The sequence below is a fragment of the Siphateles boraxobius genome, unplaced genomic scaffold (genome assembly GCF_051911475.1).
Source record: "Siphateles boraxobius isolate OS27281-9 unplaced genomic scaffold, OSU_SipBor_1 41, whole genome shotgun sequence".
NCBI lineage: Eukaryota > Metazoa > Chordata > Actinopteri > Cypriniformes > Leuciscidae > Siphateles > Siphateles boraxobius.
The window spans coordinates 14,393,790-14,421,429 of record NW_027509042.1 but is presented as its reverse complement, the minus strand read 5'-3'; the positions used below and the strand labels follow the sequence as shown (position 1 = coordinate 14,421,429).

The window sequence follows — 27,640 nt, the reverse complement described above, 5'->3', positions numbered from 1 at the left end:
AAGAGGCAAATTTTTAAAGTGAAAAACAATAGACGAGATTAGGATTACTGTTAAAATGTTTGGGGTAAAGGACTACTTTATGAAAGTAGTCTCTTATTATGCTCCATAAGGCTGCATTTATTTGATAATAAATACAGTACAAATTTAAAATATTATTACAGTTTAAAATAACAGTTTTCTTTCTTTTTTTTTCAAAACGTAGTGCATACTTGTGACGGCAAAGCTGAATTTTTTCTTCACCCTTCAGTGTCACACAATACTTTAGAAAACATTCTTAACATATCAATAGAAATCTTTTGTAACATTATAAAATATCAATTAAATTGATCAAAAGTACTTTTGATAAATGTAATGTATCCTGATTAAATGTATTTAAAAAGTCTTATTGACCTAAACATATATGTGTAGTGGGACTTATTGTGGCTCTATAATTAAACGGATGTGCCGGTGGTAGTGAGGGTCCAATCACAAACAGGAGGGACAGTATAAAAAGGAATTGTAGGCACCTCTTGCGTGTGCTTGCCATCTGAGTCGCGTCATTGCTCGGGGACCCCCCCCTCTGTTTTCGTTGCTGTTTCCGCCTTTGAGCTTCAGGATAATTCGCGGCTGTTGGCGGCCCCGGCTCTCCCGTTCATGCCTCTCTTGCAGTCCCGTGTCGCCTGATGCTTTGAGCGGTGGGGATAGCTCGCTGTGTGGGCTCCGGGCGGCGGCTGCTCTCCCTTTGCATGTTCCTCTCGCATTCCCGTGTTTGTTCGGTGTGGCGTGGATGGGCGTCAGTTTCTGAATTAAAGGAGTAATAGATGTTCTGCGCGCCTGGTGGGCAACGCTGTGTGACGCTGCTGCTTGTACCTTCAGATTATTTATAATAATAACTCTTCCCAACGTGTGTGTGCACAGCCTACGTGTTTTGTGGGACGCTTGTCTTTCAGTGCGTGTCACTGTGATTGCTGGGCGTTTTTTTTTACTAACTAGTCTTTCAAGTTGTGTGTTTGTTATTTTTATTTTTTTGTGTATCTTCATTTGTCATTGGTTTCATTTTTCATGTGGAGTGTTCTGATTGTTTTGCATTGTCAGTGTTTTTGCAGAATTGTGTTGTGTTTTGCAGTCTGATTTCCCTCAAATGTGCTGGTAGAAGGTCGGGGAGGTTAATAGAAACCCAGTGGTGACATCAAACCTTGATTCTCATTTTGTTGTAAATGTTTTTTTGTTTACTTGTCTAAATGTTTATTATGTGTGCATGTTTGGAGTAAGTGTCTTGTGAGTTGAGACCCGTAGTAATTTTTACTCTCGTTACAGGAGCCGAGGCTTCAGGGCAGGCCATTAGTAGGCCTTACGTGCGGTGGTGGGCTCGTCACAGAGTGCTGTGCTGGACTGGATTGCAGTGTGTGTTGATGCTTGTGCACGGGGGTTGAGAGTGATATAGAAGCTTGTGCGCACTGAGATTTGTGTATCTGCCGTTAAGCCTCGGCCTCCTTTTGGTCTCTTTTGTGGTGAATGCTGATGAACCAGTTCTTTCTTAATGTCCTTGTTTTAAATGGTTGTGAGTATTAAAATAAAACTTTTGTATATTTAGTATCCACGTCTCTGGCCTCCTTTGACAATCACGTTCCTGTTTGTCTTTTGTGTAAAACATTAAATCTTTAGGATTAATATTTCCCTGATAAACAGGGTGGCGTAGTCGAGTCACGCTACATTCTGGCGTAGTCGGCAGGGTAGTAGAATTTCTTTGTGGGGCTGAGACGTGGATGCTGATTGTTATCTGGGTAATTGTTGACTGTGTATATTGTATGAATGTATTAGTGTTTGGTTGTTTTTTTTCTTTCCGTATTTTTCAAGTATAGTGTTGGAGACAAAGCAGCAGCGTCATTTCAGGGGATTTGGAGCATTCCAACCGCTGTTCTCCATATCGGTGCCATTTGCTTACAGAGGTTGCTCTGGTAAGTTTTATTTAAAAAAAAAAAAAATTTAAAAAAAAAAAAAAATTTAAATGGAGGAGGAAATGCGGGAATTGAGGGATCTTGTTGCTCAGCTGAGGGCAGATAATGAGAAATTGCGTCAAGACCAGAGCCGAGCTGCTCCTTCGAGTCCAATAGCCGGCCCCTCTAGAGAATCTTCTGTGCCCCCTGCTGATCAATCAGGGAGTGGTAGTGCTGCATTAACTGAGCGGCTCGTGTTTATCCCAAGGGATCGAAAATGTCCAATATTTGATGGTAGGCCGGGTATTGGCATAAATGATTGGATAGAGGAGGCGAAAGCCTGTATAAGAACACGTCATCTGTCGGTGGCTGATCAAGCGTTTTTTCTATTTGATCATTTAACAGGAGAGGCACGTGAGGAAATTCGGCATCGCCCTACTGCTGAGCGCGGAGACCCAGAGAAAATTTATTCAATTTTGCAAGAGCTGTATGGTTGCTCCCAGTCTTATGTTGCCCTACAGGAAGCCTTTTTCTCTAGGAGACAGCGGGATGGGGAGACTTTGTTGGAATTCTCCCTGGCCCTGATGGGTCTCCTAGAGAAAGTCAAACAGAAGTCCCCTACTGCCATGTCAAATGCGGAGGTTTTATTGAGGGATCAATTTGTAGAATATGTTTGTGACGTTTCCCTTCGCCGTGAACTAAAACAATTAGTTCGCCGCCAGCCCCATTCTACACTCTTAGATGTGCGGAGCGAAGCCATCCGATGGGAGAGGGAGGGAATGCCGGGTGGAGCAAGGGGTCGAAGTCTTTCCGTTCCTGCGGCACATGGCTTTCAGTACGAAGTACAGGGAGGTGGTAGCTTGCCTAAAAACTCTGAAATGCGAGAGCTGAGAGAAATGCTAAAGTTACAACAGGAGCAGTTAAATCAGCTCACACAGAGTTTTGCCCGGTTACAGGGCCCCCATTCTCGTACCCAGCCTTTTCGGGGTGGGGTCGTTATCTGTAGGCGGTGTCAAAAACCAGGCCACTTTGCACGGGAATGTGGGGAGGAACGTGTCATGTCCCGGTTGCCGGTGCGTCCTCACGTTGATCCAGCAGTTGGGGAGGGTAGGCAGTCGCGATCTGATGCGTCTGAAAACTAATTCCCGCCGTGCTGAAGAGTCACAGCTCGGTTGGGGAAAAGGCAGACTCCGACGGTAAGAAGTTTAATTCTAGTTCAAATTTAATGTCCCCCTGTCCACATTTGGATGTTTCAATTGGTGGTGTGTCAGTCCCTTGTTTAATCGATACGGGTTCAATGGTGTCAACCATTACGGAAAGTTGCTTTGTTCAGCATTTTGAGTCACGGGGTCAAGAGCAATTGAGGTCATGTTCATGGTTGCAGTTGAGGGCCGCCAATGGTCTTTCCATCCCATATATTGGTTATATGGAGTTGGACGTTGAGCTCTGTGGAAGGATGGTGACACGATGTGGGGTGCTGGTGGTCAGGGATCCTCCTGGTGGCCTGCGCTCTCGAGTCCCTGGTGTGTTGGGGATGAATGTACTCGGGCGATGCTACCGGGAGCTCTTTGGACACCATGGCCCTGCTTTGTTTAATTTTCCCCCAGTTTCTTGTGCGCCACTTTCAGTTTTCCAAGCCTTGCAACACTGCCACCAAGGTAGTGAGCAATCATCCGTTGATACGACTAGGGTGAGGGTGCGCGGTCCTCGGGCATGTCGCGTCACAGGCGGTACCATTAAGTTTGTTGCAGCAACTTGTGCAGAACAGCTGGCAGGTAGTACAGTGCTGTTTGAGCCCTCTGAGTCAGGGTTACCTGAGGGGTTGTTAGCCTCCCCCGCTTTGGTGCGAGTGATTGGAGGCTCCGTGTATGTGCCAGTGGTCAATATAGGCACTTCTGATGTCCTGCTTTTTCGCCGTCGAGTACTGGGTACCCTCGCTAGAGTGCATGTTGTTAGTTTGCCTACGGGCATTACTGAAGTTAGACCTAGTACGGCTAGTGCCTATTCCCAGGGTACTCACGTAGCCAGTTCCACTGTTTCAGAGCAGATTGCCGCGCTGAACTTATCTGCATTGCCAGAGTTAGAACAAGAAAGGGTCAGGACCTTGCTTGGTAAGTATCAGACGGTGTTTTCTGAACATGATGGTGATTTGGGGTGCACCAGTCTCATCTCGCACGATATCCCAGTGCTAGATGACATTCCCGTACGGCAGCGACATCGCCGTGTTCCTCCTTCTGAGTACGAGGTTGTTAGGGCCCACATTAATCAGCTGTTGGAGTCTCAGGTAATCAGGGAGAGTTGTAGCCCGTATGCCTCCCCAATTGTATTAGTTAAAAAGAAGGACGGTGGTCTTCGCCTGTGCGTGGACTACTGTCAGTTAAACGCCAAGACTAGACGAGACGCCTTTCCCTTACCCCGTATTGAGGAGTCGCTGGATGCGTTGACAGGGGCCTGTTGGTTCTCTACCATGGATTTAGCTAGTGGGTACAACCAGGTCCCGGTCACAGAGGGGGACAAGCCTAAGACCGCTTTTTGCACACCGTTTGGGTTGTTCGAATGGAACCGAATGCCGTTCGGTTTGTGCAATGCTCCCTCTACCTTCCAGCGACTTATGGAGAGGATATTCGGGGACCAGCAGTGCCAGTCATTACTTTTATATCTGGACGATATCGTGGTGTTCTCCACCTCTATTGCTCAGCATTTGGAGAGGTTGGAGCTAGTTCTGGACCGGTTGGAGCGGGAAGGTTTAAAGGCTAGGCTGGATAAGTGTGCTTTTCTCCAGCAGGAGGTGAGATATTTGGGTCACGTCATTTCGTCCAGGGGAGTAGCCACCGACCCAAGTAAGATCGAGGCTGTGGCCCAGTGGCCTCGTCCATCTAGTGTCACAGATTTACGGTCCTTCCTGGGGTTCTCCAGCTACTACCGGCGGTTTGTAGAGGGGTTTGCCAAGGTGGCTGCACCTCTGCATAAGCTGGTAGGGGAGTTTGCCGGTGTAAAGGGTAAACAGACAGGAAGGAACTTTGAGAATGCCTGGAGTGAAAGATGTCAGGTGAGCTTTGAGGGGTTGAAAGAGAAGCTTACTACCACTCCAGTTCTTGCGTATGCGGATTTCTCTAAACCCTTCATCTTGGAGGTGGACGCCAGCTACCAAGGTTTGGGGGCAGTTCTCTCCCAAGAATATGAAGGTAAGGTAAGACCAGTGGCATATGCCAGTCGTAGTCTACGCCCCACTGAGCGCAACATGTCCAATTATAGCTCTATGAAGCTGGAGTTTGTTGCACTCAAGTGGGCCATGACAGAGAAATTCCGCGAGTACTTGTTGGGTAGTAAGGTTGTGGTATTTACAGATAACAACCCCCTTAGCCACCTGACCTCCGCAAAGCTTGGTGCCACTGAGCAGCGTTGGGCTTCCCAACTGGCGGCCTTTGATTTTGACATTAAGTACCGCTCAGGTAAGAGTAACAAAAATGCAGATGCACTTTCACGGCGGGACCCTTTGGATCCTGGTGTGTTAGACGGGTTGGTCCCAGGCTCTGCAATTCCTGAGTCATTGCGGTCATTGGTCGGGTTGGAGTCCGCTGAAGTAGTGACCCAATGCGTGGTCTCTACGCTTCCTGGTTACTCAGCTGGTGAGTTGGGTTCGTTGCAAGAAGATGACTCGGTTATCCAGGAGGTGTTGCGATTCTGGAGACGTGGTACTCGCCCGAGCCCTGATGAACGACGCCGGCTGACTAAGGCAGCCCTAACGTTGCTCCGTCAGGGGGACCGTCTGGTTGAGCAAGACGGTACGCTTTATCGAAGGGTTTACTGCCCTGAGGGTAAGGAAGAGATGTTGCAACTGGTATTGCCCGCGGTCTTGAAGCCAGAGGTTTTGAGACAGTTGCATCAGCAGCATGGACATCAGGGCAGAGAGCGCACACTTGAGCTAGTGAGACAGAGGTGCTATTGGCCGGGATTGTCCTCTGAGGTGGCAAGCTGGTGTCAGGAGTGTGACCGGTGCCAGTCAGCCAAGGACACCCAGCCACTTGCTCAGGGATTTATGGGGAGGTTATTGTCATCTAGGCCAAACGACATCCTCGCTGTGGACTTCACCGTTTTGGAGCCCACACACTCTGGCATTGAAAGCGTCTTGGTAATGACTGACGTGTTTAGTAAATATACCCTGGCTGTTCCAACAAGGGATCAGCGAGCCGAAACGGTGGCCCAAGCACTGGTGACAGAATGGTTTTATAGATTTGGCGTTCCGGGCCGTGTCCATTCTGACCAGGGTCGAAATTTTGAGTCCCTGCTAATCCGTCAGCTATGTAACCTCTATGGTGTGGAGAAGTCTCGTACGACCCCCTATCACCCGGCTGGCAACGGCCAGTGTGAACGCTTCAATCGCACGTTACACAATCTGTTGCGCACACTGCCAGTGTCCAGGAAACGTGATTGGGTAGCTTGTCTTCCCCAGGTAGTGTTCAGCTATAATAGCACTCCTCATCAGTCCACAGGGGAATTGCCTCACTTCTTGATGTTCGGTCAGGAGCCGCGATTGCCCGTGGATTTTTTGTTGGGGAGAGAGCCACAACCAAGAGAGGGTAGTGTGCATGACTGGGTTTTGGAGCATCAAACCAGGCTACAGGTAGCCTTTGCAGGTGCACGTGAACGGTTGCAGGTGATGGCCGACAGGCGCAAGGCCCATCACGATCAGCATGTCAGAGATGAACCACTGGTGGAGGGTCAGCTGGTGTACCTCCGGGATTATGGGGTAAGGGGCCGTCAAAAAAATCCAGGACCTGTGGAGCCCAGTGGTTTATCAAGTGACGAGGGCACCTAAGGAGGGTGGTGTAGTATACACAATTGCGCCTGTAGATGACCTTACCAAGACCAGGAATGTGCACCGTTCACTGGTAAAGAGTCGAGTCTGTAAGGACACTGGGGCTGCGGACCGTGGTAGTCCCTTCCATGACCCAGTTGTGGACACATCCTCGGTGGGTGAAGACGAGGATGAGGGGGATCTGCTGGCTGTGGTACAGGAGCAGGACCGACTCGCTGTTGAACTAGAACCGGGAGGGCTGGTACCTGAAATGGAGCTGGGCCAGCAGGAGTGGATAGATCCTGTGGGACCAGTTCCTATGATGGAGCCAGGACAACTGGGTCCAGAAGGAAGTATGGCCAGTACGCAGGGACCCCAGCCTGAGGGCCTGCCTGGGGCTGATGAGGTTGTCTTGCGTAGAACGAGACGTGTAACTGCGGGGCTCCATCCAAATCGACATCATCTTCCCCGTTCGGTGGGAGAGACGGGTGGGGCCTCTCTTCAGCAAATACAGGGTATAACAGGCATTTTTAGGCCATGGGATTAAGTGGTTTGATTTGGTTTTGGGACCGTCGGGGCGACGATCCGAGTGTGGGGGGTAGATTGTAGTGGGACTTATTGTGGCTCTATAATTAAACGGATGTGCCGGTGGTAGTGAGGGTCCAATCACAAACAGGAGGGACAGTATAAAAAGGAATTGTAGGCACCTCTTGCGTGTGCTTGCCATCTGAGTCGCGTCATTGCTCGGGGACCGCCCCCTCTGTTTTCGTTGCTGTTTCCGCCTTTGAGCTTCAGGATAATTCGCGGCTGTTGGCGGCCCCGGCTCTCCCGTTCATGCCTCTCTTGCAGTCCCGTGTCGCCTGATGCTTTGAGCGGTGGGGATAGCTCGCTGTGTGGGCTCCGGGCGGCGGCTGCTCTCCCTTTGCATGTTCCTCTCGCATTCCCGTGTTTGTTCGGTGTGGCGTGGATGGGCGTCAGTTTCTGAATTAAAGGAGTAATAGATGTTCTGCGCGCCTGGTGGGCAACGCTGTGTGACGCTGCTGCTTGTACCTTCAGATTATTTATAATAATAACTCTTCCCAACGTGTGTGTGCACAGCCTACGTGTTTTGTGGGACGCTTGTCTTTCAGTGCGTGTCACTGTGATTGCTGGGCGTTTTTTTTTACTAACTAGTCTTTCAAGTTGTGTGTTTGTTATTTTTATTTTTTTGTGTATCTTCATTTGTCATTGGTTTCATTTTTCATGTGGAGTGTTCTGATTGTTTTGCATTGTCAGTGTTTTTGCAGAATTGTGTTGTGTTTTGCAGTCTGATTTCCCTCAAATGTGCTGGTAGAAGGTCGGGGAGGTTAATAGAAACCCAGTGGTGACATCAAACCTTGATTCTCATTTTGTTGTAAATGTTTTTTTGTTTACTTGTCTAAATGTTTATTATGTGTGCATGTTTGGAGTAAGTGTCTTGTGAGTTGAGACCCGTAGTAATTTTTACTCTCGTTACAGGAGCCGAGGCTTCAGGGCAGGCCATTAGTAGGCCTTACGTGCGGTGGTGGGCTCGTCACAGAGTGCTGTGCTGGACTGGATTGCAGTGTGTGTTGATGCTTGTGCACGGGGGTTGAGAGTGATATAGAAGCTTGTGCGCACTGAGATTTGTGTATCTGCCGTTAAGCCTCGGCCTCCTTTTGGTCTCTTTTGTGGTGAATGCTGATGAACCAGTTCTTTCTTAATGTCCTTGTTTTAAATGGTTGTGAGTATTAAAATAAAACTTTTGTATATTTAGTATCCACGTCTCTGGCCTCCTTTGACAATCACGTTCCTGTTTGTCTTTTGTGTAAAACATTAAATCTTTAGGATTAATATTTCCCTGATAAACAGGGTGGCGTAGTCGAGTCACGCTACATATGCAAATATATACACACAAAAAGTATTAAAACTTCAAAGAAAATCTGAATATTGAATGATTTTTTTACCGAATCTTTAAAAGGTGAGCATTACATGAATTTTTAAATGACAAAATTGTCTAAAAAGTTCACAATGGCAATATTCATGACCTACATGTACAAAGAGCTTAATCTTCATTCCCAAACAAATGCAAAAACTCAATATTCTTTGTGGCTATTAAAAGCTTCTTTCATTAATAGCCTCTACTTCTATAGCCACTTAAAATCATCAATAATTTCTCAAATTGCTCCCAACCCAAAGACAGACTCATGAAAGAATCAGTGCAAAAGATTTCTTCATTCTCTGTACTTCTATGCCTTTTACAGACAAACCAACCCGACCGCAATTCGCCGAATGCCCTTGAGTCACACGGATCAACTAAATCCTAGATAAAATACTCATACTCCCATGGGCTGCTATTGCGGATACAAGGAAAAGACAGAATTGTCTGAATCTTGACAGAATCAAGGAAAAGATTGCATCTCGGCCATCAGATCATGGGCTATGAATCAGCTCGGTTTGTCATCTTTCTACTTTACGTCTTATAAGACTGTCCTGTGGTTACCACTGGTAGCTGTTTTTGTGACAATGCAGTTGTTCCCTGCCAGCTCTAAATCAATCTGATGCTTAGTATCAGGGCGTAAGTGCAAGTAAAGATTAATACTGATGACATAGCGCAGTAGTCCCCTCATTTTTCATTAATTCTGTCAGCGACTGGTAAATTGGGTCCTGCATCCTCCTCGGCAGAGCTTAGAGGAACACAGTAAGTGGGCTGTTTATGAAATGGCTGTAAGGTAACAATGACCTTGCAGTCCCAACATGACAGGCACCACAAGTGTTCCGCCGCTTTCTTTCGACTAATCCAGAGATTTGAACTCGTAACCACAACATCTTATGATCCAGGATTTGGCAGACACAGTCGGCAAATAGCTCTGCAAAATTCGCTTTGATTCTCGTTTAGAAACTCCAAACTATACTACTATAAGGCTGCGCTCAATACACTGCAATACAGTGAGATAAAGTAGTATATTGATTTTTCTAATTTGCATAATCAAAAGACTAATCTGGTGTTAATTGAGCCTCCCACTGTCTAATTACTTAAATGAAATAGAGTGCAATTAAATCTCTCAGTCTCATTTATTAATTTTTTCTGGTCAGTAACTGAAGCCTTTTTCACAATCCTATGAAGCAGAAAGTCACATTCTGTAAGTCGCTCTGACGACGAAGTGTCATTTGAGTCTTTATTTGGCTTATTATTGTCTTGGCTTATTATCTGAAATGTAGCACATTAACAGTGTGTGACATTTGAGAGCCAGACACAGCAAGTCTTCTCATGGGGAGGAATACCAAACTACAGACTTTAAGGAGGACGCATCTGACATATCAAGGACAGGTTGAATGAATTAGAGAATTAGACTGAGAACAAAACATTAGTAACAGCAAAATCGCATTGGCTACATTCACACAGCAGCAAAAAAATTAGAAACGTCTGATACAGATCTGTACTTCAAATCAACAATTAAAAAAATAAATAATAATAATAATAATGCAAAAAGAACCAAAATACCCATCTCTACTATTAATATGGGCATTACACTAGAGTAAAAATGAGACGACTGACTTCAGTTACCCATCCATTCAGACGTAATTTGATCACAACGGTCTGTTGTATAAACAATCTGAGAGTCACACTTGATTGTAAAGCAGTTTTTGTGTGATTGTGAAGGTGATACATTTAGGAGCACCGTTTAGGGGAAAACATGACAATCATTTTATTCACTTTTCCCAATGAAAGTCTCCAATTTAGAGCTGACACAAGGTATGACTCACTTACTCTCAGAACTGACAGATCCTTTGGGCAAGAGCTGGATGCAGTTAAAATAAAAGAGTGATTTTATGAAGCTCCGCACCTGTATATTGGGTCTTGCATCACCATCATCTTGCTTTCATCCCAGGTCCATTCTTTTTTCTGCAGGAAATCAAAGTGATCATTTCAGTACACCACAAGCCAGGCTTTAATATATGATAATATATCCGAGGCATTACTCTATCAATTTTCTCATTTAAGTTCCAGCTCTAAATTAAACCAAGAGACAAAGCCCCTGTGCAAATCAATAGTTTAGGTTTAAAAGTACAGCACAAGGCAACTTAAGATGGCTGACTGTACCCATTAACTTTGAGCTAAGCATTTTGCTAAAGGACAAAACCATTCTGAAAAAACAGCTTAAAGCGAAGTGTCTTGCCAAAGGGCGAACAAAGTAAAGTAGAACTGTGATGATGAGTGTTATCCACTGATCTCAAAAACTCCAGGATCAAACCCTTAGACTTTAAGCTTAAAGCTGCTTGAAGCTTATAGCCACCATCCCCATCTAAATTATGACATGCAGTTATTGTTACTAAAAAAGGCGGTGAAAACGTAAAAATATTTTATCAGATGTGCCTTTCGTTTACACGGCGACGGCGTATTTGGGGCTTAAAAACGCAAAAAAGTGAAACCACCCTCCTGAGTGGAAATCTTAAAAACGCTCCACCCAAAAAAGGTGGTTCCCGTCTAAAGGATAAAAAAGCAAATCTGCTAACGGTGGCTCCCGTCGCGTACGCATTTACGTCACACGCATGCGCCAGTACAGGATAATAAAAACCAACATGTAAGATTATTTCCATACATCGGGCCATCAAGTTGCCCTAGCAGCTCTGATAAACGTACACAAGTTTTTTTGCTGTTCGCTTCGCCATGTTTTGATTTCGCGCTACAATGGAGAGAAGTAGAAGGAAGGTTGTACCCAGCCAATTATATATCATTGCAATGACTCTCTATAGTCTCTAACATCACTTGAAAATACTGATACAGAGTTCCTGGTGCATTTCATGTGCATCATCCTGCATTAACATTCAGTTAAAAGTATTGCAAACAATATATTTTTGCCAAGGTCTATAACTGTGTTTTAGTTCCTGATCCAATGATAGCAATTATTGGTTGGTCAGACTCACTGGAGTCTCTCAGTCCAAAGGTACCATTACCTGTTCAATATGGTATGACTGTAACTAAGAAAGCCATCCTGCTTTTATGGAAGAAAAATACTACGTTCCTCTTTTCTGACTGGCTATCCGAAATAAAACAACAACAACAAACAATAAATGAAGCCTCATCCTTTAAACTAATAAATTGTGCATATTATAACTAATTAACAGAGGCTTACCTTTTTCTTTTTCCTCAGCGCTACTTTCACCCCATCCACGGACACGATGATGTTGACTTTCTTCTTTTTGATATTCTTCACTTTAAATTCATACTGTAAAGAGTAGAGGAGAGATAGAGATCATTATGGGAAGACATATCAATACAGAGTAATTAATTTTCCACCCTTCCAGGACACCCAAGGATACTTAGAGGAATTTAATTCAATCTTGGCCTCCGTTTAAATAGAAGAGTGTGGTCTGTCCTCAGCAAAGATCGATAACTTCACCTTTTTTATCGGCAAATATGTACTTGTAGAGAACGAGCTCAAATGCCATTAACATTTTGACAAGTGAAATGCAAGATTGGAATTTTTAAATGAGCCAAGTGCTTATCAACAGCGTGGAAATCAGAAAGAGAACAGCAAATCCTTTGAAGTGCATCAGAGTAGAATCAAGTTCAATAGTACATGGGTTTCTCTATGGCTCCTCAGCTCAGAGTTAACTTTGTAATGTACAGTATGCAGCTTCCAAAATTCACAAAGGCATTAGCCTGCTTAGAGATGTATGGATGTGGGTGTCGGTAACAAACAACTGTGAGCAAACACACTTACTCAAGTAAACAAGTCTCTGCAGGGACAGTATGAAGAGCAGCATGTTCTCATTTTTCATTCCTACTCATGTGCGCAGTATACAAATGCACAGATAATATTGTCAGAAAGTAGACTAAGTTGGTTAAGACCATAAGGAAAGTTTAATTTGTAGTTTAATTACATAATGTCAACATCAAGCCTAACATCCTTCAAAGCTACATTCACCGTCAAGAAAATATAGCAGAGTAGTCCTCTAGCTACTTTGCATCTTGTTTATTCACTAGCTAATGTCAGATAATGAGAAGTAAATTAGGAGAAAGTTTGCTTCGTATGGGTCTTCCGGCTTTCAGATATGCATATGAAAGAAAAAGTGGATTCTATGACTCATTTTTGGGCTGTTTTGACAAACCACAATTTGGACCTACTGTAGCCCCTCTCTGCAGTCATGCCTTCCTGTTTGTCTCATTTTTTAATTGAGTTTCTTTCAGCCACCTGGACCCCATTTTATGTCTCTCAGCAGGTGCTGAGTGGAATTTCATCAAGTATTGACACACTGGGGTCAAAAAAATATACAGACACTGCTGTCTGTGAGAAATGTATTCGAAAGATTAAACCACAATATAAACCCATTTCACCAATGCAAGTTCTGCGATTCATCATTCTTTTTTATGTGTACTAAATAGTAATGAAAGGTGTACATAGACACAGCATTGTGGGATATGCTCAAGATGCACATTACAGGCCTGGCAAAATTTTACACCAGTGTTAAAATCTGAGCGAAGTTGAGACCTGCATACTCCGAGTCTAACAATGAGGAGCATTGAGCTTATTTTGAATTCCTCTCTGAGCTGAACCTGCAAGGTCACAGCAAAGTTCAAACAACCAGACCAGAAAACTAACTGTGCTTTCAGCTTGGTTTCAGAGCCAAACCTAAATATTTTACAAGGGAAACTGAGAAAACACTCTATAGCACACGTAATGGGATACGACATTATTCCTGCACTTAATTACCGATAAACCTTTAGCAAAGATGAGTTGAATTGAATGTGATGAGTCCAAAAGACTATGTACTAAAAATAAAACAAATCATGAAACTATAGAGATAAACTTGCAAAAACAAGCAAAGCCCCACCAATTTAGTCCGATTTATGAACATGACTTATGAACCGGTGATTTCAATAAATGTTTTAATATTTTAAAAATATCCTAAACTCACAAATTATCAGTTTGATGAATCCATCACTGAACAAAATCAATGAATTGGTCAGATGTTTTTGTAACAATTCTGACTCGCTTGCTGAACTGCAAGTTATCATTACTTTACAAAATGAAGCAATTTGCTCACATGACATGTAGTTACAGTTATGTAGTTGCAGATTCAGGAAATGTGATTACTTTTTAAACATCCACAAATGAATCATTCAGGCAGGTTTGTTAACCAACCTCTTTTCATAAAAATAAATAAATAAATAAATAAATAAATATATATATATATATATAAATATATTATGAAAAGAGGTTGGTATAGCAAAGGTTGTAGTCCTATATAAGGTTGTAATATATATATATTCACTTACAAATTGGACATACAGGTTGTGAGCAAGTTTTACTACATCTATAATATAACAATAATGATTCTATTACGATTAATCGCGAATTAATCACATCTGTGCGTGTCTGTGTATATATACATATATTATACAAGCATACATGTGTGTGTATACATATGTTTATGTGTGTTTGTATACCACACACACACATCCCTGGATCTGGGAATGAATAGATCAGACAACTAACTCCTTGAATGAGTCCTCGCTGAACTGCAGGTTACGTTTAACTCATGGAATCCGCTGCAAAAACAACATCCTGTAATCACTGTATTCTTCCTGACATCATATTATTCTTTAGACAAAAAAAAAAAAAATGACTCAAGAAGCTGATGTTCATTATGTTATAGTTTTAGCTCTGGAATGCATAAAATCTTCCAGCTTGCGACTACTATTAACACTCTTCACAAATAATAAAGGCAGGCACCATATCTACGAATCCCATTGGATCACTAAAGTCATGTTTATTCTTCTATAAAAATTAGAGGATAACAATTGCTATTATCTATTATAAACTTCATAAATGGCAAGGACGCTATTGCTCAGCTATAATAATGCACAAGTAACAGAGCATAAACCATTCATTTGATCTACAGCACACATTTAAAATGCCAAGCCCATTTTGCTCATTCCAACAGCATTCACAATATCGGTCATCTTTGGAAAATGGCATCTTTCACCAGAGTGACATTCACACGCTGTTGAGGCTAGATTAGGATTTTAGTAATCCTCCTGGGAGCAGGAGATTCAGTGGGTTAAATCATTCTATCCCAGCAATCTAAAAATCAAATCCTGGGTTACTTGTGACAGCTACATGCACATACACAGGCTGGCGCAATGACTTCCTACTTCCAACATTCATTCCATCTTAACATGTAAGATTATCGGTTGATTATTGAACCACCCAGAGAGGTAGGGTGATCATCATAATGACATCCTCCATCATAGGCGACACTTTATTTTGTATTGTCCCAAGACAACATTATTTACACAGCATAGTCTGATCGTGGAGGAGGGTAAAAATAAGGTTGCATTAACTAATCAATACAATTTGACCATGAAAAATTCAATAATGAATTACATAATCGATTAGTTGGGTTCGCACTGCGCATGCAACCCATCTGGAGAAAGTTATTCGGACAAGACGGAGGTATGCTACCTGCTTTCGTAAATCCATACGTACAACAGTTGTTGCACAAATCAAGCAGCAATTTCCCTAGCAATTTTGTTTAGTTTTTTATTTAGACAACGTATACATTAATGTATTCAGCTTATGTTACAAGAAAGAGCAAAAATCTATCGCAGCAGCAGGACAAAAAGCATAATATTTTACAGTACGATCAGTTTGATCCCATTCACGAAACAAATGAATCCTTGAAGTCGATTCTTTTATGAATCGTTTAAAACGACTCAAACTCAGGTGTATCTGGTCTGATGAATCCTATAGGCTACTGAATCTGTCAGAGCAGTTTCTATTAACATCTGACTCATAAATTATTACTTTCAGTTTAAATGTACTAAAGTTCACTGAAACTGGCTGCCTTTTTTTGTAAAAAATAACAAATAAACTAAAAATATATATAAAGGAATACATAAAACTATGGGCCCTATCTTGCACCAAGCGCAATTGACTTTGTACATCGACACATGACATGTATCATTCCTATTTTGCATCCGAGGCACAGCGGACTTTTCCCTCCACAGACATACGTCGGTAAATTAGGAAATGAACTTGCGCTCCCGGCGGCGAACAGAGGCGGCGTGTTCCGTTGCAAACGTTCCCTAGTGCTATTTTGCAGTTTCAGAAAACAATTCCGCCACAGACCAGGAAAAACCTAGTCTAGAGTCAGTGGCGCGTTATAAAATTGCATTATAGCCTATGCAATTTTAAGGGGCGCATGCTTGGCTATAATGTAGCATGTGCACAAAGCGCACACTTTGCTTCTCTCATTTACACAGACGCAGCAGTTCCCATTTTTGCAAACCATACATAATCACAAGGAAAAATATTACCACTCGAGGGAAATCATTGTGGTGTCCATGACGATGTGAAAAAATAGGCATAAATCTAGCTTAGCCTACACATTTACCCAAATTATTATACGCCTGTTTAACCGAAGCTAATTTGGGTGGGTTTCTCCCATTCCCATACAATGTCACTTCTCTATTACGGCCCTGACGAGAACGTCTGTCTCCTCGGCTGTGAACCGCTCCTGGCGTGCGCCTGGCAAATCCGCCATCATAATAGCAATCCGCCATGGAACAAACGCGTCTGCTTTTAAAGGGAATGTGAGAAGATGACTTTCTGATTGGTTTATTTCACGTTACGCTTAAACCACACCTATGAGTAATGTAGCTACTTCAGACCAACACATTTTAGATTTGCATCGGGCGCAAGAGTCATTTATCCCGCCGTTATAATAGCAACAGTGCCCGAGATCCGCCCACAAAGTTATTTGCCTTTCAGATCATTAAAATAGGGCCCAAGGACTGTATATCTATTATATAAGGTAAATATTTTGTGGATTATCAAATAAAAACATAACTATACTTGTTAGTTGCAGCCATGCTGAATTTCAAGGAGAAGAATTTGTGTTTAAAGCTTTGATATCTAACATAATAATTTTAACAGATTTTCAAAGACGTGCTTAAACCGAGCTATTGTGTGAGGTAAAGGCTAAATCAGACAGTGGGCTACATTATAACATTTCCACCAAGGGCATTCTGACAGTTCTTGGAAGAAAAGGATAGAAATCAATGCGATCTGTACTTTCCAGGGTAAAACAAGTCACGACAGTGTCTCGTGGCTCTTTTAGCACACCTCTTTTGATAGAGTTTTGCATTCTAGACAGCGAATGAGTCACAGAGCTGTCCGTATCTACAGTCCGAGAGCAGCACAATGGGACAGACAATGTGTCAGCATTAATCATCAGACATGGAGGATCTTGGTGACAATTTCTGCAGCTTATCAAAAAGTAGAGGTGCAAGCGGAGATAAAGGTCTCCGATCGGACAGTTCTTGCAGGGGAGAAGCACATCGGTCTTGCAGGTTTACGCAGACAACAGAAAAAAACGATTTAAATCTGAAATTTATATCCAGACGATATATGACACCAACATATCACTCTGGCACAGCTGAGGAAAAACTTTGACATTGTCAACAAGTCTTTTTTCCATGATACCAAAAAGACAGACATGCTCTGAAACAACATTTAGATTCGTTCAGTGTCCATGGCTACACAAGATACCATCAAGAATGGCGTTCCCATAGCAACCTATAAAGATGCCCTCAAGGCGCCCAAGGACAACCAAATTGTTGAAAATAAATTGATGAACTGATAAGTTCTGATAAAATGACTGGCAAATCGTTTTGAAATAATATTCCAGAATAACCAACCTTTAGTCTAGCATTAACTTCCAGTGAGATACAGGAACCAAAATCAGTTTATTTCATCTGTATAGAGTAAACCAAGTTTCATTGCTTTGAAGAAAAAAAAAATCAATTCTGAATGTCCTATAAGACCTAATTTCATAATACTCTGAAATGAAAAGACAATAATGTCTAAGGGAAATAACAATCATTTTATTACATTTCCGTGCCCAAAAAAAAGAAAAGTTGGTGTCACAATTTTAAGGACGGGTTGTGGTTGCTAAGAGGTTTAGGGTGGTTGCTGGGGTATTGTGAATGATTGCTAGGGTGGCTGTTTACTAGCTCAACTAAAAAGAGCCCACCAGTCTCTATGGCCCTGTTTACACCAGGTATTAAGATGCATTTTGGTTAATCGGATCACAAGTAGATGAGGGAGATATTTCCATTTGATGTTTTAATCAGTCTCTTTTTTCCACTTCCAGCCAATTCGGTCCTGATTTCTTCAAGAGGAGTTTGAATCCTCTTGTTTGAAGATCCAAACTTGGGTCTTCAACCGACACTCTTAAAAATCCCATCTGGCTGGCACAGTTCCCATAATGTTTGCTTCAGGTCAGTAGGCCGAGACTGGGTGGTCTTTTGTGGCTGTTTGAACACATTAGGCCACATGAGCGTTTACACTATGAAAGCAATCCGGTCGAATGCGTTTTCAACTACCTCTGGAAGTGGTTGAAAGCGGACAAGCTCAAACGGTTTTAGAGCCTATATTTACACCTAAATATTTACACCTATATTTAGCATCGTCTGCTTGTGAATCTGATTGACCAAAACACACCTTAATACCAGGGGTAAACACGGCCTATCACACTAAGGTCCCTTTATATATATATATATATATATATATATATATATAGGATGTCCAACACCTAATCAAATGGTGTGACTGTGTGAGCAACGATTTGGTTCTGAACACTGCCAAAACTAAGGAGATTGTTGTAGACTACAGGAGAGTCAAGAAAACAACAGCACCCCCCTCTACATAAGTGGTGAGGAAGTTGAGAGGGTGAATGACATCAAATTCCTGGGTCTACACATAACAAGGGATCTCACATGGACCATTAACACATCCCACTTAGTGAAGAAAGCACAACAGTCTTTTTTTCATAAGAAAACTTAAAAAAACAAAAGTGCCAATCCAGCTCTTAGTAAATTTTTACAGGAGCACAATAGAGAGCATCCTCTGTTACTGCATTACAGTGTGGTATTCCAGCTGCACTACAGAAAACCGACGAGCTTTGACCCGGATCGTCAAAACATAGGAATCAAACTCACGAACCTTGATACGATCTATGATAGCCTACGGAAGCGAGCTAGCAATATCATCAAGGATTCAACTCATACAGGACATAGTCTTTTTGCACTCCTCCCATCAGGGAAAAGATATAGAACACTCAGAACCCGTACAAACAGAACAGAACCCGTACAGAACAGCTTTTTCCCCAGAGCTGTAGCCTGTGCCACCCAACCCCAATGTCAATGACACACCAATGTCAAGCCAATGTCGCTGTGTTGAAATGCTCCACATTAATGTAATGTTTTGAAAGCACCACAGAGCCGAAATTGACAACCTAATATTTGGTCTAAACAGGGAGAGAGAGAGAGAAAAGAAGAAAATAATGAAATTCATTTCGGCTAAAACAAATTTTGGATGGCCGCAAATTTAAAAATGTCTTTAATTAGCACTTTTCTGATGACGCGTTTTGACCACATCAGTGTCTATTTCGTGCACACAACATGTAAGCAGTGTGAACACTTCACTGTGAACATGCCACCATGAACATAAGTTCAATTACTGAAACCTTAGGTAAAAAAAATCTTTGGGAGCATCACCAACTATAACATTGCATTATAATATTGAGAAAATATTTTCTAGTTTACTTTAACACTGATAACATTTGATCTCACTGATAATTTAATCTCAGCATTCTTCAAAACATAGCTTTCCGTACCCTTTGAATGATGCATTTGTTACCATTTTTCAATATGCAGTGAGTCAACTGCGGTAAACAGAAAAATAAAGAACAGACAGTGTTGCGTGGATGGGATGTTATTATTCAGAGTAAACAAATCTCATAATGAGCATGGGTTGAAAGCAAACACTAAATGCCGTGCAACACAAATATATTGGCATCATGAGGGTTCTGTCTTTAGTTAAACCAGCCAAAAATGCATAGAATAATGCAAATAAACTAAACTGAATGGGACTTTGTGCAATGTTTTGTGCTGGGAAAATAAATCAAAGGGTGGTGTGCTGTAAATGAGGAGTGAATTGTACAGCTTCACCCTTCAGTCTTTTAATTATAACATTTAGGACAACTAACGTCGCTGAAAAGAAAAGGGTGGGAAAGCTCTCAAGAAACCTGTGGTGGGGAAAAAGTTGAATAGATGTGGCTTTAAAACAGCAAGAGGAAGAACCACAGCCCTCACACCCCTTCCTTTTAAAGGAAAATCAGAGAAACAGTCTCTGACAGGTACGAAGTGATGATATTTAACCGCAGTGCTGTGAATCACTACATCTCTGAGAAAAACAAGATGAATCTCCCAAGACCACAGGAAACTGAAATGACTGCGAGGTATGACTGAGTCAAGCTCCCCACTAATTCTGAATATGAAAAAATATTAATGACACAAGATTGAGGGTCTTGAAACAACTAGCAAGGCCAATAAATGTGAAACGGTAGAAAGCAAAACTATGCACATTACACACTGTACCATAAGAGTTATTGACCCTTTTATTTATTTATCAGCCAATAATGAATATTTAATTGTGCATATTAATGTAAACAATTTTTATATATAGATTATCTATACCCTTTGAAGTTAATCTTTAAAAACACAAATAATTTGTTTTTAGTGCTTTATTTTAAATGTACTTAAAATTAGTTTTTTTTTTTGCTTTTATACAAATTTTTTTAAGGAATAGTTCACCATAAAATAAATGTACTCATTTACTCTTTAAAGGCCATGTTGCAGGTTAACCACCACTGTCGATTAATGGGTACATAAATCACTCAAGATATGTATATCATTTTTAAAATGTCTCAAAAATGATCTTAAAGACCAGTTTTTTACGTTTTTGGTATTAACGTTTTTTTTACGCAATTCGGTGATGACGTCACGTTGGGGAGAAGCGGAGGAAAGGTAGCCTCAGCCTAGTATTACAACTATGGCGACTGACTGGGATGAGGAAGAGGTGGCAAGAGCCAACATGTATGATGGCCCGCAGCCGTATAATTTCGAACCTGCCAGACGTGAGAGGGCAAATTAGGAATTGCCAAGAACTGATGGCCGTCAAAGCCAATTAAAATGCATGGTCCGAGGAGAATGAGTGGAGAGTTGGTGAAGTGTCCTGGTGAGTCGCTATCATTTAGCAACGCAGCAATGAGCACTGGAGCTAGTCTACGAGCAGCAGTGCACAATAACGACACTTTTTTTTTTTTTACTGTCATTGAATAGCACCGAGTGAAAAATCTTTTTATCTAGTGGCAGTGATCATGACGTTAGTTTAGATAAGTACCGGTAACCTTTGTCATAGCGTCGTAGAGTACTGGTAAACTTTGTCTTTGTCATCTACAAATAGAAAGCATCATGCTAGCTATATGGGTGTTTCTAAGCGTTTATCTCTTCCTCCGGTGAAAATGTTGTTGCAAACGTAGCCGCCACGTGCCTGTCGCTGTGTTTGGCAGGTGCTTGTGTGGGCGGTATAGAGAGAGATAGGCAGACAGCCAGATAGCATAACGTTAGCATAGATAGAAATATATAGTAGGTAGATTGAAAACGTAGAGTTGGTTGCACATCAGAGGCGCCCGCGCCATTGAATGTGCAGTTGCCGCATATACTAGCCTATCTATCTATATATATCTGTCTGTCTATCTATATCTAGTCTATCTATCTATCTATCTATCTATATCTATGTATTTATCTATTTATCTATAATCTGCGCTATCTGAATACTCTCGTCTACTACTCGTCTCTCTAGTCACTCTCAATACTCTCAAGGCGGGCTTTGGTAAATTCTCTCCCCAAGGTGACGTAATGCAATGCATTGTGGGGGAAAGGAGAATCGTTGCAAACCGCTGTAAGATAGTACCTACTTTTTCGTATTATATTCCGTTTTGTGATACCCAACAACATAAAATACAATGGATAACAGTTTAAATGTTTATTACCAACAAGCAAATTGCACAAATTCGTTGAAAAATTAACCCTGCAACACGGCCTTTAAATTTTTATTCATTTACTCTCTCATGTTTTGTTCATCTTTGCTAAATGAAACCTGTGACTTCTCTCATTCAACTGAATGTCCATATCACCATTACTTTGATGCTTGTATATGAACATTAAATCAACACTCATATATGCAGCACATCAAATATGCCAAGCAAAAACTTAAACATATGTGCTTGACTCTTTCATAATTGTTTATCAGTTATTGGTAAAAACAAGAAAATAATTTCCAGCTTTTTATAGGATTGGGTATTGACACAAATTTCACGATTTGATTCATAAGCTTTCACTTCGATTCGATTCAATTCTGATTTCGAATCGATTCGTTTCGATATCGATTAATGGGGTAATGTATCAGGTAGTACATGGCAAATTTTCTCAATGAAAAACAATATCTCTCAACTAATGCAGTAAACTGTACAGAGAACCCCAGTTGGTACATTAATATTAAAGCCTAAAATTAACTGATTCGTATAGGCTAACTATACGTTCAAAATTACATATAATTATAATTGCAGATATTTTTATAATAACAATATTATAATAACTTTTTAATGCCATAATCATGTTTTTACTCTGAAATAAACATTTAAACGGTGGCTGTCAAAAAAAACATTTATTCAAACAAGAAATATTGAAGAACAGGTCAAGTGTAATATACAATGAATATGTATAGTGCATATATTTAGCAAAATGCTCATCTCTAGAGTTACATTTTCTTGCTGACTAACAAGTTTATGGTAAATTATGGTGATTTTCTGAGGTAAATGTAACATTACGTGACATTGTTATAAGGACCAAATAAATTAATTCACTTCAAGATATCACAAACACCACAACAACTAAGACAACAGTATCCAAACAGGCATTACATGACAATATTCCAATAAGCAGAACAGAACATTTCACTTCAATTCAGACTGAAAATGCAACGCAACAAAATCGAGTGCACAACTTCTGTTTGCATCTCATACTCACAACATCAAAAAAAAAATCATAAGTGGCGGTCCTAATCATTTTTCTGATTTTACATAAGACTCATCTGGATGAAATCCCTCTTAGAAATAAAGCCGGACCCTTTATTAAGATCAGAATAACAGCCCTTCGTTGCATAGCAAATTAAAAGCTGCTTGGGAACCAGAGGGATTTCTCCTCGTGTGGGAGTCGTAATGCACACCAGATTTTAACCAGGGTTGCGCAAAACAAACACAATCTTGCTCTAGGCTTAATCTCTTAAATGCTTTCTCCCTTAAAAGTTAAGAAATCTTACCATTTTCCTCTGACCTTGCTCTCACATCTGCTATCTAGGCTATATAAACAGAATGGCCATCATCTTTCCTTCTGATGGCCCTCTCAGCTGAATGAGTTTCTCATTTTGAAATGATATATGAATATTTAGTGTCTTCAATTTCCACTGTGAGAGAGATGAAGTGTTATTTGGCAGACAGAACTGATAAGGTTCTATTGTTATGCATTTTAAAATTGCTATGCAATAAAGCATCACTTTTGTAAAGTGCCCACTTTCAGCTTTATACAACCCATAATCTAGCGACATATTTCTTGCTATGTTGCTGCCTTCCTGTTTTTATGCTATACAATAATGTTATATCTTTTTAAAAATGCATTTAAAAAATAATATTTTAATATTAGTTTATTAATTTGAAATGTTTGGTATTGCCACAATGGCTGTATGGTCGCTGAGTTGTAAAAGGCAGGATAAATAAATCTGTTGTGTCTCCACAGCCATTAATAGTTTGGAGTCTGGATGGCTATTGGCAATCTGCTTGCTGCAATTCATAAAGTTAGCAAGGACCCTTCAACACAACAGCGCCACATTTCTGCTGTGAAATCAAATCCAACACTTAAAACCACGAAAACCACAGGGATCTACTGTGGGAATGGAAATGATGACCACAGCATTCCCCGTCCCTCTGAGAAACTGCCGTTTTTATTATTGAAGCTGACCGGCCTTTTTCGCAAGCTTATCTCTTAAAGAGAGATATAGCAAAAGGGTCTCAGAGGAAACAATGAAGGCAGGACAAAATCCTTAATGAAATCTTTCTCTCATGTTAAGGCTTTGGCTTCTAAAATCCAAATTACACCTGGATCGAATAGACAATGAAAACAATCAATATGCTGTACACAAAGAAATGAGTTTGTGTTTATCGGTCTTCGTTAGTAAAGTTAACAACTATGTAAGTCTCTATATAATTATGTAAATTGCTGCTGAAAGACAGGCTGAATAGTTTCCTAAAAATAATGTTATTATTCATAATTTCAAAATCAATAATGGAATGAAGCCAAATATCTAAAAGAAGAAGAAAAAAAGGCATAGTCAAATCAAATAACCTTTCCCCTATATTCTTCAAACACTGATGTATTAAAGCGTTTTTAGTCAAAACTTTTATCTAAAGACACCCCCCCCCCCCCCCCTAGCACTACTGGCTATGTGAGCTGACATCAAATGGTGTCATTTAGAATGGATGGAGAACGATTTCTGATAAAGTGCCTTGTTAAATATTTTAGTAAAGAGTCTGCAACTGCCATCTGTAAAGAGGTTTCATTTCTATCTGAAATATAAACAGATAAAGAGTATCTAACATTCAGGTGCCATCATCATGTGGTGTGGTAACGTACATACAGAAATCGCAATGACTTTAAGGTGATGAATTAAATATTCAATTTTGCAATTTCACAATGCAAATAGATTGCAGTTGGTGCAAATGGGAGAAATGCTGTGAATGCTATATATATCTGGGGATTATAATTAGGGGGAAAAAGGCTAATGAATATTTATCCCCAAACAATTTACTCTTGGTGAACGCAGATCTTCACAAAGATCTTGGTTAATAGCAGGCCAATAATAGCAGACTGAAAAGCTCATCAGAAACACACTCAACATAATTAGTTTGTAATTGAGAAGGAGCCTAACCTCACATCGCTCCACTCGTATGCAGATGTAAGAGAAATATAAGGATGTAACAAATGTGCCTCATTCACAAATGACTACATGTCAGGTGTGTATAAACTTGAATTTGTTCTCTATCTACAGTGAAAGAATCAAAGCTGCATTCATGCCAGAATGTGCAATAACACGATAAGCTGTAAGCTCCAGCAACAGGAAAATTGGAAAATAATCAAATAACAAAACAAACCCACTACATCTGCATATAATTAGTAACAAAAGACAATTAAAAGGGATAGTTTTTTCCGTCATCATTTACTCATCCTTATGTCAGTCCAAACCAATAAGACTTTTGTTCATTTTTGGCACACACAAATTATATTTTCAATATATGATACCTCACTCATTTTTCTTTCAGATGATGTCTCTTCGGAAGACATTTTATCTAATATATATATTATGCATTATATCTTTTGTATTTTTTGATGCATAAAAGTTGTGTCTATATGGACATTCAATGGATGAAGGAAAATGTTAAGTGAATAATAAAAAATATCCAACGAAAGTCTTATGGGTTTGGAATAACACAAGGGTGCATAAATGACAGAATTTCCATTTTTGTGTGAACTATCCTTCACAACTAACCCTTAGATGTTTATACCAGAAAAAACACAAGCTAGTTGTGATGCAATGGAAAGAGGATGTCATATAAACAATATTTTAATAAATGTATTCATATGATTTGTACGTAGCCTATAATCATTTTATTTCAGACAATAAAAAAGGAAGAAAAAAAGAAGTAAGACTTGTAGGATCACTCAGCAGTAGTTCTACAAAATAAATGTATTCAATTATTTATTAATTTAAACCACTAACTAAATATTTTCTTACAAAGGATATATACAGACTTCACTACTTATACCAGACAATAAATAAAATGGTTTCGCCATTTTAGCCTAAATTTAATACATTTACATTTGAAACAGATTTACTAAACACTATCACATTTACCCATTGGCTCCATATGCGTAATTTGCGGGTGGGACATGTCCCCACCACTTTTTCATAGGGTAGATATTATCCCCACCACTTTTTTGAAACATCTTGCAGCACAGATGTACCTAAAGCAAATTAAACGGTAGTTGATGGTCGTTTGTGTTAAATAAAGCGATCTGGTGCTGGAATGTGTTATTTTAAAAATCATGTGTTTGTTGTTACTGTTATCAATGGTGAAACATTCTCTAATGGGAATTGTTATTGTACATATCTGATATAACATTGTATTAGCAACTGCCCCCACACACACACTTTTTAAAACAAAGTTACGCCACTGATTGGCTCACGTTATTTCACTTAACTGGACCTTGTTTTATTGACTATAGAACAACAAACTTTTATTGTCAAAACCTCCAGATGCCATAAACTCCTTTGAGAGGCTAGTTGAAAAAGACATTCCCCAGTGGCATTTTACCGTCATCCAGTCCTCCTCGTCTTCCTCTGCATAAACAGAGCCCTGACACGGCACAACAGACGAAGCATGAAGATATGCAAGCCTTTGAATGGAAGGCATGTAATTGGAGCGCATTTAAATGCCCCCGATGATACTGTGAGTAAATGTATCAAACAAGTCAGCAGGCAGGATTTACCCTGCTGCAAACGGATGAAGAAGCTCTCTTGTTGACACTGAGCCTGTGTTAAGAGCCAAGGCTATCTGAATGTTAAATATATGCACATTTTCTGTAGGGCTCAGTGCTCAGCTCAATTTCCTTCGAAAGGGACTGAAACAGACTTTTATGAAGAAACGAGCAAAGCCTTTATACTAAATGAGCAAGAAGTTAAGTTTAAATAATACCGATAACTAAATGTGTGGCTGTAACACCTGAGAAGCTTTAATCGGAAAGCAAAAATTGTAAAATGTAATTCAAGATCAAGAGACTTCACCATGACTGGAATGTAAGGGTATTTCCTTTGCGGTTGAATAAAGGCCCTTTCAGAAGAAACCATTCAGATTTACTGAATAAATGCTCTCCTCGAGTGTTATGATGTCCCTGCCTTGCGAGCTAATCAAAAGAGGCTTGAGCTGTTCCACACTGTTCTCTGTGACTCCTACTGTTATTCTACAGACTTTTGTGAGGTTTCCATGGTTACTCCCCATTTCCCATTATAATCATCTAGATTGCAATGCCTCCTGAACCTTGTAGTCACAAAATATCAAACACATGAACCAAATACAAGTAGAACATGTCCTCTTTATAAAGGTTTCTAAAAAGGCATTTGTGGGTCTTCATAAATGGTCACTAGATGTACAGTACATCGCAGGAAAACACAAATCTATCCAGAGAAGAACTGGTTGGAGAAGATGCTTCAATGCCTTGTCATTTACAGCAAAGTTACAAGAGAAGAAGAACTATAATGCAAAAAGTGTATGAATCCAGTTCAAAAGCTTAAAAAAAACTGAAATAGTTTAGTTTAAAGGGAAAATAACATAGGACTACTGCGAATGCGATGCACATTCAATATTCTGTACCTGGCTAGTTTACTCATGGCATGCTGTCATGCTTTGAACTCCATAAAAACCCAAGTGACCATCCTACCCATTGAAATCCTTCAGACTGCAAACATTTGGTTGCAAATCACATAGAGAGCCTAAGTCCCTCCCCTCCGCTTCCGGCTCATGGGACCTTATTTCGGAAAAAATATGTATGGTAGTCAATGGTGAGAGACAACTTATCTTTATATTCCGTCTGAACTGTGCCCTGAATTACACATATGATGTTTGTCAATTTAAAAGATAATTATGAAAGTCAAGAAAGTCACAGTTTGTCATAAAACAGAAGAGTAACATTTAGTTTTATGTGACAATCGCTCAATGAACTACATCTCTCGCCTCGCACTATGTACGTCACCAAGCTCGGATGTGTGCAGTCTGGTACAAAACACACAGGCCTGACGGCGTAACGTTACGATTGTAACGTTAGACTATAAAAAAATGACAGACGTTAGCTTCAGTAAAGTTAGCTTCATTCATTGAGAGAAAAGGTAAGATGTCACATGCA

General features: G+C 40.6%; 1 protein-coding gene across 2 annotated transcripts in view; it reads right to left on the bottom strand.

Annotated features, from left to right (window-relative positions):
* nos1apa (nitric oxide synthase 1 (neuronal) adaptor protein a) overlaps positions 1–27,640 on the bottom strand; it is a 119,986-nt gene that overhangs the window by 73,048 nt on the left and 19,298 nt on the right. For both annotated transcript variants that reach the window (XM_077198497.1, XM_077198498.1), the window contains exons 3-4: positions 11,850–11,942; positions 10,560–10,618 (exon numbers count right to left, since the gene is read on the bottom strand). In XM_077198497.1, coding sequence (XP_077054612.1) covers positions 10,560–10,618; positions 11,850–11,942 — 152 coding nt within the window. The remainder of the gene's footprint in view (positions 1–10,559; positions 10,619–11,849; positions 11,943–27,640) is intronic.